We start from the raw sequence: 13,660 nt of genomic DNA on the forward strand, positions 1-13,660 counted from the left end.
CAAGAAGGATTTTTCCACTGATACATAGGGTTTCATTTCTCATTTCTTACAAAATTAAGTGGCATTAAACAGAGAAATAGATAAATGTACATGCAAGATATTTAGGGTACACTATTTACTTTTCTCAGCACATCTGAACTAACCCATTTATTGGCCCAAGTGTGATGATTTCCACATAGACCTGGAAATCTAGAAATATAAGATCTTTTAAGTGGCAAAAAGAAGAAACCTTGTTTTTTTGTTTTTTTGTTTTCTTTTTTTTTGAGACAGAGTCTCGTTCTGTTGCCCAGGCTGGAGTACAGTGGCAGGATCTCGGCTCACTGCAAGCTCCGCCTCCCAGGTTCATGCCATTCTCCTGCCTCAGCCTCCTGAGAAGCTGGGACTACAGGCGCCCGCCACAACGCCCAGCTAATTTTTTGTATTTTTTTAGTAGAGACGGGGTTTCACTGTGTTAGCCAGGATGGTCTCGATCTCCTGACCTCGTGATCTGCCCGCCTCGGCCTCCCAAAGTGCTGGGATTACAGGCATGAGCCACTGCGCCCAGCCAAAAAGAAGAAATATTAAGTTGTCCATAATCTGTTATATCTAACTATTATAAAGTATAAATAAAACAAAATAAGTTTTACATTACTTGTTTATGTCACATTGTTCAAAATTCTTTTGGGCTTAAAGCCAACTATGAATTTTAGTTGAGTAGGAGGACAATGGGAAACAGATTCTTTTTTTGTTGTTATTGAAATGTAAGCAACTTGCCCTTAAAATAGTATGAATATCCAGTTCAGGTAACAATTTTCACTTTTAATTCGTCAAATATATATTAAATATAAAAATCTAATGCTGTACAGATGTGACTTTGGACATTTTAAGTATTAGTTTATTCAGAAACGCCTTTAAAAATCAGTGTGTATAGAACTAGCTCATTTCTTAACTGTCAAATTTAGAAGTGCAACAGTGGGTCTTCAGAGAGAATATGCCCAAGAAAAACTGGATAAAAAGACTGGGTAAATACATCAAATGAAACAGTGATTCACTTTTGACAAGACTGAAATATAAGTATATAATCACTGATGCATATTTATTCAGTAGGCCCATGTGATTATGTGGTTTTTAACTAACAGCATTTATTTTTGCAAACTGCTTGGCATTCCTCCAAGGGAAAGGAGCTTCTAGACTACAAACACTGAGCACATACATTTTAAATTAACACACAAATTGCATATGGATTGTTGATATGCTTTTAGAGTCTTGTCTCTACAGAAGAAAAACACCTTCCTGGGGTCCATGCCTTTTTCAGAGGCACAATCTATAGCTTGGAACTTAATTGCTGTCCATGGTATCTGGACTTTAATTATAAGAAATTGTTGACACCCCAGTACAGGGTGCATCTAAATACATAATGCAAGAAAGGAGGTTTTAGTGGTTAAACTTCGGCACACTTAAAGATTTTAGGAATGGAATTATGCCATTAGGCAGTATTTCTTTGTCTATGGACTTAAAAAGTTTTCTTGGGGCATTTTAAAGAGGTTTATCAAAGTTGTATTGTTGAAAAACTATTTTCCCTGGAAATAATGTCCCCTCCTTCCCACCTTCTGCCTTGATATTCTTACTGGAAAAAAAGTGAAATTGTTCAGAATTACAACCATATAGGGTTTCCAGGCATAGCATGGGCACATTGGGAATGGAAGACTAGAAGACCCCAGCAAGAAATGTAGGTACATTAATCGCTGCCTACCCTGAGAAATAACTCTGAGTTTCTTCTCCCAAGTCTTCCTCAAGGATCCATTCATTGTAGAGTCAACAGATGTCTTTTAGAATTCATTATAATAAGAAGTCCATGAACATACACACACTATCCTTGAATAGTTTTACATTATATTTTTTCTAGGTAGTTCCTGAATACTTTAATGAGCTTAATAAATGAGAAAATGTATTGAAAGGTCTTTGTAAGTTACTATATAAATATGACATGTGTTTTAATAATATCTGAATTTGGCTGGGAACAATGGCTCATGCCTGTAATCCTAGCACTTAGGGAGGCCAAGGCAGGAGGATCCCTTGAGCTCAGGAGTTTGAGACCAGCCTGAGCAAAATCTCTAAAAAAAAAAATTTCTATTAGCCAGGTGTGGTGGCGTGTGCCTGTAGTCTCAGCTACTTGGGAGGTGAGACAGGAGGATCACTCGAGCCCAGGAGATGGAGACTGCAATGAGCCATGATTGAGCCACTGCACTCCAGCCTAGGTGACAGAGCAGACCCTGTCTCAAAACAAAAAGGAAAAAAAGAATTTCTGAATTTTCATTTTTCATGAATGAAAGTAAAAATCAGAGAGAAAATTTTCACATATGACAATATGGATTGTCATGTTTAAAGACTCTGAAGTTACGTAGACTATGAGTTATCATGTTTTGTTTTAGCATGATTCTATACACCCAGCTTTAATTTTTGAAGTCTGATTTAATTGTGATTTTGACAATCAGTTACTGAATGAGGTAGTCCACATTGCCTAGATATTTGCTGCATCTGGTTACTGATTCACAAATAATTAAGTAGAATATATCACTTATGTTTTTCCTTTATGTTTAATAGTTCTGTGAACATTGACAATATATTACTTTTAGTGGTACACAGTTCTTGAGAAAATGTCTTGATTTTTACATTGCCATTTGTGATATTTTTAGCAGCCCACCACAATATCATTTTAATAATAAAAATAAAGTATACTCATTGATGATAGAGAAAATATTGTTAAAGACCTCTTGGGACAGGAAAAGGCTCAGTCATAAAATCAGATGCTTATTCATTTTCAGCTGTGTCATTTTGACTCATTACTTTCAAGAATAACTATAATATTGCTACACAGTTCATTATACTGAGAAGAACTTTCCTTGAACTTCACATGGAGATTGAGTAAAGCTCTTCTATCTGTTTTTTGAAGTACTCTCTCAGCTCAGGTCTCTTAGCTTTTAGTGTTGGTGTCAACAAGCCATTTTGAACTGAGAACATGTCAGAATGGATGTGAATGGCTTTAACCTAAAAACCAAATGCAGAATACATCTTTAACAGGAATAGAACACAGTATTTATAGTATACATGGTAAAAAGCAAACAGGCACATGAGAGTAGATATATTGACATACAGACATTATGCTAAGTCAAAATTATGTTGAGAACATTTCAGCCTATTTTACGTATCAAAAAGCCAACTTTTTTCCTTCCTCTTCATTCATTTAGCCAGTCAACAGAAATGAATTAGTTGCTTACTCTATGCCAGGCACTGAGGATACAAAGGAATCATGAATGCCTCTGCCCTTAGGGAGCGCACATTCACGTCCAGTAGTGGAGACAGAGAAACACTGGGCAATTATCAGTATGGTATGCATGAGATAAAGGGCACCCATCTCAGGCATAGGAGGGGAGAGGGAGAGACAGTCAGGGAAGACTTCCCAAATCAGACGGATGTTAAATAATGGGTTATAGTTAACCAGCAAACGGGGAAAAGTGGGTGGAGAAGGGCATTATAGGCAGAGGCAACACCAAAACAAAGCCATGGGAGTGAGAAATGTCAGAGTGTGAAAAGGGAACTCTGAGTGGTTTCTTGTTACATAAAATAAGAGGCAAAGAGTGTGAGGGATGAAGCTAAAGTGGTAGATGAGCCAGTTTATGGAGGAGCTCAAATTTTATTCCAAATACGATAGTAAGATACTGAAGGTTTTTAGTTAGGGCAATGGCATGGCTGAATACACATTTTGGAAAAATCTCTCCAAGAGAAATGGGAAGATTGTTTTTGAGGGGATTTCTAGGATATCCAATTTAAATAGCTGGAAATCTTGCCTAAAGATGGGCATCATCTTTATGGTATCATCTATGGCTAAAGATAGGTATCATCTTAAATAGCTGGAAATTTTGGCTAAAGATGTGTATGATCAAGTGTTTCAAAATCAGATATGGTTATTGTAAAAAGGGTTTTGTTTGAAAACTCTCTCAGTATGCTTGACATTCAAAGAAGCACAGATTCAATAAGGAATAGGGCTGCTGTTCTTTGTACCCTATAGAATATACTTTTTTCCTAATTTGTTGTTACAAAACATAAACCATCCTAGGAGACCCAATATTTATTGGAAACAGGTCCCAAGGGAGACGTTTTTAAACCATAGTGCACTGAGAACTAGGTGATCTGCAGAGGCCACTGCTGGGGATGGTGTAGAAGTGGGGTTTAGATAGGTAAGGGTAGAAAGGAAATGGAGAAGGGTGGGAAGATGAGGTGAGGTGCTTAGGAGGAAAAGTGTGTGTGTAGAAGCTCTGACTCAAGCCCTAAACCAACCTGAGTAGCACTGCTCTTATGTTTTGTGCATGCTTAATTTTTATATAAGATGTCATCTAAGTTCTACTTAAATAAGTTTGGAAATCACCATTTGATGACAAAATTAATTAGCTTAAAGAAAACATTAACACAATCAAAATAAAATTTAATCTTAGTTACAGGGATTTAATGCAGTAGTAACTAACCTTTACTGTCAAAATGAAAAACTAAAAAATTGACAGTACTAATATCCTTAACTTTTCAAAAAAAATTTCTTTCTGTAGAAGCACTATCACATGAAGACTTCCGGTAAGTGCAAACCATCTATCCACTTTCTTTTGTTATTAAAATTAATAATATGCTTTTAAAAAGGAGATACAAATGCCAAGATATAATTTCTCAGTGTTGTAGCCTGGGTTTCGGCTTGTCTGCATTCCTAACAGCATGTGGAGAACATTGTATAATTGGGACAAGAGTCTATGTTCAGTATGGGAACTTGGGGTGAGTATCTTTGAAAAGCCAGCAGTGACAAGCAGAAACTACTAAAAAATACAGTACTGGAAATATAGATTTCATAAGGAGAGGTATATAATGTCATTTATATGGTTAAGTAGAAATGTAAAAGAAAACATTATGATCTTAGGAAGAAAGAACAGCATCAACAGGTAGATGTGGAATATTGCCAATCCAGCTACCTCCCCAAACCTAAATGGCTGAGTGGGACATCTGCAGCTCTATGTGGCTGTCTACAAAATAGTTCTGCCTGAGAAGAGGCTATATCGTTAAATACAGCCTTGCAGAAGCCCAAGAAATATGACAGCCTGCTCTGGGCTCACCTTTCAGTCCCTTAGTGAGCAGGTCGGAGCGGCACTGCTGCTAGGCTGCCAGTCCCTGGTCTGGTCTGACCTACGGCCCTTGGACTATTTAAATCCTTCTATGAAAATACCTATACAACCTGCTTGAGTGACTAAAAAATATAGGCAGTAAGTGGAAAAAAATGAGTCAGCCAGTTGTTTAACTGACACTGACTTTAACTATGGGCCGCAAACCTATAGTTTTTTTTAGAAGTGAATCAATGATAAAAGCATATGTTCATTTTTTATAATAATTATTTTCTCCTAAAGCCAAACTGTCCAATTGTGAACTTTTTAAAAAAAGGTATGAGAGTCCTTATTCTCTCTTTATGCCACACACTTCATGAAACTGGAATTTCCATTTTTTAATTAGCAAAGTTTTTGTTGGGAAAAGAAAAAGGGAGATGCCTAATGTTAGCTTCCCTTCCTGAAACCATACTCTTTTCACTGAAAAGAGATGCTACAGGATTTTTAAAAATAATTCAGAAATACTGTAACATTTAAATATGGCCTTGGAATAAAATTCCTCAAAATTGTCCATTTATGCCAACTCATAAAAGCACAAACTTCATAATTTTAGAGACATAGTATTTTAAGTTTTTCAGTGGTCTTAATGAAATCCTTTAACACAATATTGCTTGTAGATAATAAACACAGAGTGAATAATTTAGAACAGGAGAGATAAAGTAAAAAAAAAACAATTACATGAGTTAGGGAAATGCTCATTTTCTTATTTAAAGGCAAATTGGTTAGGTAAGTATTCATTTCAATGAAAGGAGATACAATAAAATATTTTTAGTGAGTGCTTAATTAGTCAGAAATTGAAAAATCTATCAAGTGTCAAAGTTCACATTGTATTGCCTATGCAAATTAATAAGGCATATAAATGTCAAACAAATGGTTAAATCATGGTTAAGTATGCTCAAATACTGCCCAGCCATCTACTCATTAAAATATATCTTCCAAAGATCTCCATAAATTAATAATGGTTGGCCTAGTTCTAGGAATTGTCTGTTCTTGGAAATTAAATTACATCATTTGTTTTTCTAATTCAAGGTTTAATTCAGATCAACCAAGTCCAGTAAGTCTGAACTCCTAAAGCTTTTGTTGAATGACTTAAACTTTGGATATTGAACTTGAATTCGTTATTTGTGTGTGTATGTGTGTGTTTAATTAGAGTTATGCCTTAATTGGCCATTATTTTTGAGGAAGAGGGAAAAGGACAAGCTGACAATGGATTATGTATTAACTGAAATAATTTATGTTGCGCTTTGGATCACAACTGAGAGCACACCCTCCTCAGGCATGAGGCCTGGTTTTTGCTTTCCTGTGGTCAGCTGAGGGCACACACTGGCTATGGTAGGGAGGATGTCATAGACCAACAAAGAGGAGAATGAGAACAGAGAAAATCAAAAGGCGACAGCCTTGGCAATAAAACTAAAGGCCTCTGAGATCCCACATGACTTCTGTGTATTTGAGGTTACCATGGTGAGGGCAGATTATTAGAGCAGAAACTCTGCGAAAGGCATGTGGAAAGTCAAGAACTCGTCTCCTCTCAGTGAAAGCTCTAACCAGAGCAATGGTTAACACTGGAAACTTAACTAAAGGTCTCTTTTAAGCATAATCTTAAGAGTTGGTATTTTTTTCCATGAAGAGGAATCTGGGTGTCATGATACTCTGTGTGCCCTGGGACAGGTCCCGCATCCAAACACCAGCAGGGGGCGTGAAGGCCTTGTGAATGCACCAGGATGTCTGCGTGAACTGCAGCTTAGGCTGCAGCCAGCCCTTCAAATCCACGTAGGCCCAGACCAGCCAGGCCTACGACCACTCATTTGTGGTCTCTGGTCTACATGATCACAGAGGATCCCATCACACAACTCCCCACTGAGGAAGGGCAATGAAGTCAGTTCATATGCCAAAATTGACCTTTTTCTTTTAGAAAGATAAATGTAACTTGCCTGAATGCCTCAGATTCCATACTTTTAAAAAATATTTATTTACCCAGGCCTAAATTGCCCTAAAACATACTGACAGTTGAGGGTAAAGCAGTGTTTCTCAAAATGGATTAATGTAAAGATCTATTCATAAAGAAAAACAGTATTTTTGGACCCTGAAACTATGCTTAGATTTCCATAGTTTGAAACTAAAAAATAAAAATTTTAATCCATGAAAATGTTTTTTTAATTGCAAATTAAAGCACTATAAGAGTTTTATATTTTAAACTGGTTTTAAATGTTTTTAGGTTATTAAGCAAACATACAAAATTTAAAGATTCTTGTCAAACTTGAAGACCCCTGTCACTAAATTTTGGGTAACAAACTTGTATGAAAAACAATTATTTTAATGAAATGTTTATCTTATGAAAAACAATTATTTTAAATATAAGGAAATTTTAAAAATCAGTATATTAATATTTTTCCATTTGAAGCATTTTTCTCTTTGAATTTTTGACAAAAGAGGATGTATAAATGGTATATGTAAGTCAGAGTAAGTATGCTTATGAGCTCAATTACAGTAAGAACCCAACCTTGCAGAAAAAAAAAAAAGTCTTGGAGGACTGCTGTGTCCTCTCCCAAAGCATTCTGTTTCCTCCTCTTTACAGAGGGCATGCTGGGCTGACAGATCACTGGCCCGAGGAGACCAATCTTTCCAGTGTCCTCCTAACAAGTAAACTTGTCTGCTGAAGCGAAGAAGATGGTCCCCACAAAAATAAAAATAAGATAGGACTGTCGTCTTCGGTAATGCAGGAAGCTTGGAAGACAGATCATGTACACATGATTTATTAGTGACAGCTAGGGTATTATTTCAGCCTTAGGAAAGTTTGTAATTATAAGGATGGGTGCAATCTCTTTTGACATGTGACCTATTTTGGTTCAGGAGGCAGCTTGGAACAGGCCTTCAGGGGTCCATTGGTACATAGCCTGCTGGCGGGCCACACCATGAAAAGTCAGGAATCTAGGTCAGGGTCACCATGGGTTAATTTAATTTTCATCACTGCCTAAAGGGTTGTAACGAGTATGGGGAAGGTAACAGTTACCTGCTCAAAAGAATGGAGTCCACTTTCTTTTCCTAACCTCACCATATCTTCCAAAATGGCTTTCTTCAGATCCTGAATCAAACCATATGAGAAAAATTACAAGACAAGAACACATTTCAAAATGGAGGTAGAGGAAACAACACTTTTGGGTAAAGTGCAACTGATGATTGTGCCAACATGTGCTAACCCACAGCCTGCAACTGAGGCTGATACTCCCTGGCAACACTCCAATTACCACCTCTCATCTGGCAAGTAAGTACCTGAAATGGCCAAAGGAGTGACCATGAATGGACTAAGGGACCACTCAATTTTTTTTTTAAAGCAGGCTTTTGGTCAGCCTGGTGAGTCTTGCTACCCCTAGATGAGCCCAGGGCCCAGGGTCCAGTAGGAGAGGGAGGGCCTATGGCTACTACTAAGAAATGGACCATGTGACTCAAGGGGCTACACTGAGTCACAGCACGGCGACCTCCTCCACAGAGTTCTAGATGTGCCATTAGAAGGTTTCAGGAAGGTGTGAGTAGCTAATGCTCTAAGCAGGAAGAATTGTGCTACTTTTTCTATTCCATGACTAGCTGTCTACACCCAGCAGATACAAAATCCACCTTACATCTGAAGGAGCATGGCAGGTGAGTCAGAAAGCCTATGCTCACATCTGACTCTGCTGCTAACCAGCTGTGTGACCTTGGGCAAGTTACCACCCTCCCTGGACTCTCCTCTAAGCCACAAAGCAACAGGGCTGGATAAGCTTTCTGTGATGTCTCCTGGCTTAAAATCCAAACATTTGTCAATCTTTCTAAGAAGAAATATGAGTTTCTTCAGTAACAAAAAGACAAATCTCTGGTTTAGAATCCCCACTATATATAAAGTAATGTTAGAAATTTCATACGAGCTCGAATTTCACTGGTCTACAACTTTTCTGTCTTCTCATTATGTGGAATCATAAAACATTCAGTAACCTTTCAGGAGACAGCCCCAAGATACCAACCTTATTTGTGCAGAGATCTGCATATGTTCCTTCAATTCCTCTCTTCTGGGCCCAGGAGGGCATAACTTCAGGGTCAGGCACAACAATGCCTACCAAAAAGGCCTGTAGTGCTCACCAAAGGAGAACACAGTCATGACAAATGCATTTAAAGTGGTTATTTGTGGTCCAGCATTAAAATTCTCAGACTCCACCTTTTTCAAAAACTAAGTATATGTTTATAAAACATTTGTTGATGTCATGAAATCTTTCTGCCAATATATCATACCATCCATTTTCTGACATATTCCCCTAGTTTTATATGAAAAAATAAGGACACTAAGAATCAGTAAAGTTAGACTGATATGCACCTTTGATTCTCATGCCAATCTCAAATCAGCACATTTTTAGGAGGCTGAGCAAACAACTCTCTGATCCAAATTCTCTGAACCAAAATGTTTCCCAGGATTACCAAACCACGTTGAAATGGTTTCATTAATACGATCTTCATTCATGAAAGACTTCTTCATTTTGTTTATTTTTTTCTTTTGAGACAAGGTTTCACTCTGTTGCCTAGGCAGGAGTTCAGTGGTATAACCATGGCTCACTGCAGCCTTGACCTCCTGAGCCCAAGTGATCCTCCCATCTCAACCTCCCGAGTAGCTGGGACTACAGGTGCATGCCACCACATGTAGCTAATTTTTGTATTTTTTGTAGAGATAGGGTTTTACCATGTTGCCCAGGCTGGTCTTGAACTTCTGGGCTCAAGTGATCCTCCTGCCTCGGTCTCCCAAAGTGTTGGGATTACAGGCGTGAACCACCATGCCAGGCCCATTTTGATTTTTAAAGCATGTCTTCGAAAATAATTTCATAATATTTATAGAAATGCAATGATAGTACAGAATATATTTGATATCAGGCAGGGCATGGTGGCTTATGCCTGTAATCCCAGCATTTTGGGAGGCTGAGGCAGGCACAACACTTGAGGTCAGGAGTTCAAGACCAGCCTGGCCAACGTGGTGAAACCCTGTCTCTACTAAAAATAAAAAAAAAAAATTATCCAGGCGTGGTGGTGGGCACCTGTAGTCCCAGCTACTCGGGAGTCTGAGGCTAGGGAATCACTTGAACCCTGGGGGTAGAGGCTGCAGTGAGCCGAGATTGTGCCACTGCATTCCAGCCTGGGTGACAGAGTGAATATATTTGATATCTTAGATATCATAGAATATACTCATGATCTTTCTGACTTTAAATCTAAATAATATTGAAAGGAAAATAAGTATAAAATTCCTCCAAATAACTGAATCCTAGTAACCTATATTAGTATTAGTACCATTAGTACATTTTTTTGCAGTACTCATTAATTTGTAAAGTTCATTTGCATATTAAAAAAATCAAAACAGGCCAGGTGTGATGGCTCATACCTCTAATCCCAGCACTCTGGGAGGCTGAGGCAGGAGGAGAATCACTTGAGCTCAGGAGTTCGAGACTAGCCTGGGCAAAACATAGTAAGACCTTGTCTCTACTAAAAATTAAAAAAAAAAATAGCTGGGCATGGTGGTGTGCACCTGTAGTCCCAGCTATTGGGGATGGGGAGGGAGGGGGAAGGGGATGAGGTGGGAAGATGGCTAGAGCCCAGGAGGGAGATTGAGGCTGCAGTGAGCCATGATTCTGCCACTGTACTCCAGCCTGGGTGAAAGAGCGAGACCCTGTCTCAATAATAATAATAGTAATAATAATTTTTAAAATAAAAATAAAAACAGTAGAAACCCTGAATCTTGCTCTAGTATTTTATCTCAAAAATCCTTGGAAGTAAGTAGAGCATAAGTGAAAAGGAATAGGAATGTTCATTAGTACTACTTCAGACAATTTACTTGACCTAATTACATTTCAACAAACTATAAGTAAGATTTCTCCTTTAAAAAGGAGTTTTCTCTCATGTTTTAAAATGCAGAGGAGAATCCTGGTGTCTGATTGGAGGTTAATGTTTAATCTGGGTTTTTCAGCATGCCCAGGATATGTGGGAGGGCTGAAGCCTAGGGGCCTCACCTTTAAGCTGTCCCCATGGACATAGATTTGCGCCACAGGTTGGCTCCGGATGTAGATGTTCTCAATCTTCTCGGGTGCAACATATTCTCCCTGAGCAAGTTTAAATATATGCTTTTTCCGATCAATAATTTTAAGAGTTCCTGCCTGTAGAGTTGGACAAACAGTTTTATAAGAACATGGCACTCTCAAGCCTGAACCTTTGCTCCTCAGTGCCGTAACTCCCTGCCCTACCCCACCCTGCAGACCCCACCCCGATTTCTTTTCCATCTGTTGTGTCTGCTCTTAGGGAGCTGCAGGGCTCCTGGAGAGAACCACTGTACACCGCAGGTTGATGGCATCCAAGTTCTGCTGGGCCGTGAGCATCCACTGTCCTTTCCCCTCAGCAGTTAGCCCCCCACACAGTCCTCCCACCACTGCCACCCTCATGCCTAGCAGCAGGTATCCTCACCTCCTCCTTCTTGGAGGCCCACCACCCTTCCATCAGGGCACCCCTCTTGCACACACCCTTGTTCCAGGTGCCCTTTTTCTCACCAGCATCTTTGGTTCACTCCCTTAGACCACACTCAAGTCTCTTGCCCAGCTACTGTCTCCACCCCTAAAGAGCAGCCTCTGCATCCCCTGGCATATAGCACAGACCTGACAGAGCCCCTGTGACTCCTACCTGACATACCACATGGCACTAGGAGCCCAGGCCCCTGTAGGACTTCTGCAGCAGGCAGGTCACCTCCTTGGACAGGGAGTGCTGATGCCACTGGCCTCCAGGACCCGTCCTCACCTCCCTGACTCTCCTCGACCTTTCTGAGCTTCCAAGGTGATTACATGGGCCTCTTTCCCCTCACCGCCACTGACAATGCACCTTGGAGTAACCACCGTTTTCTCTTCATTGGTCTCTCCCAAGTCAGTTCAAGCTTCCAGCTCTTCACTGAGCTCCAGATCCAGAACCCAAATACCCTTGGAATGCTTCAAAAACTAGGCTGTTTGTCTCAGAGGATGTAACATGCTCCTATATGAAACTCACGACCAAGCTTCTCAAGCCTGCCCCAGCCTCCAAACCCCAAACCTGGAGATGACCTTGTTGTTTGCCTCTCCTGGGATCTCCAGTGGTCAGGCTCACCTGTCCTTGCTCACAAATCCATCTCATATCCACCACCTCCTCCCAGCAAAACCACTTTCTGACTGGACTTCTGCACACACTCTGTCTCCACTCCATCTTCTTGATCTGCCAGTGCCAGAGCAATCTCTCCAAAAGAGAAAAATGAGCAGACTCTGTTTTGCCCAAAACCCAGGCTAGACATCAGGCACTTTCCCTACCCCAGCTTATTTGGTCCTCATGGTCCATTAGCTGGGTGTTGTCACCTCTGTTTCACAGATGAGGAAAATGAGGATCAGAAAGCTTAGTTAACTCCTCCAAAGCCACACAGCTAGAAGTTGGGGAACCAGGATTGAATCCCGATCCTTCTGGACCAGAAGACTATGCTTATTCCTTGATCTATTTAACATGATTTCAAAATAACGTTTTTAAAAGCACAAATGTCTTTATAGATGATTTCTACCTAAATTTCAAGAATGAATCATTCAAAGCTTGAACATACCCTTCCAAAAAAATGGAGAAAAAACCCACTTACCAACTCATTCAATAAGCTGACAACAAAACCATAATAGGGTTGTATATAAAAGGAAAATTACAGATCAATCTCATTTGTGAATATAAATGGAAAGGTCAAACACAATTTTTAGGAAAAATATTATTTAAAAAGTCACATCATGATTAAGTTGAATTGAATTATGTCAAGAATGCATGATTTGCTTTACATGAGAAATATAGAAAAATAAGTATCTCAATAGCTGCAATAAATTTTAATTAAATTTCAAAAATCATTTAAAAATAATAATTTAAAAAATGGACTCTCACAGACTACCTGCCTGCAACTTTAGGCCCTGTGCTCAAGCACAACACTAAGTGCTTTACACGAATTCATTTATTTGCTTCATATTACCCCCTAAATGGTGAATGGTTTCATTCAAGTTACAGGGCATCAGCAGCAGATCCAGAGATTTGTGAGACTTCAAGCTTTTACAATATTGAGGGCCCTTTTTAAGAAAAACCAGGTAAAATGAAGTGCAGGGCCTTGGAAGGGGCTGATGCAAGTGAGGGGGCTTGAAGCCTAAGCTCCCTAAGCCGACAGGACAATCCACCTTCTGCAGATGTTCAGGACCTGCTGACCTCTCTAGCCTCTCTCTCCCACACCTATGGGTCTTCAGTTGGAATTAGCTGCTTCCCATGTCTAGTGCCTCTACTCAGCATATATTACTATCACGCCCTGATTGTCCTTCCCACTCCCACCTCTTGGAACATGACTCATATCCTAATACTTGGATGCAGTAGGTGCCTGTCCTCCTCTGCCTCTCCCGAGGTAAGTGTGCCCCCAGTGTGCCCCCAGCTCATGCCCATCACATTGGGTTGGG

At 39.6% G+C, this 13,660-nt stretch overlaps 1 protein-coding gene across 16 annotated transcripts in view; it reads right to left on the reverse strand.

Annotated features, from left to right (window-relative positions):
- Positions 1-2,431: 2,431 nt before the first annotated feature.
- ACSL6 (acyl-CoA synthetase long chain family member 6) overlaps positions 2,432-13,660 on the reverse strand; it is a 58,265-nt gene continuing 47,036 nt past the window's right edge. For 15 of the 16 annotated variants that reach the window (XM_063810117.1, XM_054684053.2, XM_016952767.3 and 12 more), the window contains 4 exons: positions 11,195-11,338; positions 9,173-9,274; positions 8,188-8,259; positions 2,432-3,027 (listed from right to left, as the gene is read on the reverse strand). In XM_063810117.1, coding sequence (XP_063666187.1) covers positions 2,890-3,027; positions 8,188-8,259; positions 9,173-9,274; positions 11,195-11,338 — 456 coding nt within the window. In that variant the 3' untranslated portion in view covers positions 2,432-2,889. 16 annotated transcript variants of the gene reach the window in all.

The sequence above is a fragment of the Pan troglodytes genome, chromosome 4 (assembly GCF_028858775.2).
Source record: "Pan troglodytes isolate AG18354 chromosome 4, NHGRI_mPanTro3-v2.0_pri, whole genome shotgun sequence".
Classification (NCBI taxonomy): Eukaryota; Metazoa; Chordata; class Mammalia; order Primates; family Hominidae; genus Pan; species Pan troglodytes.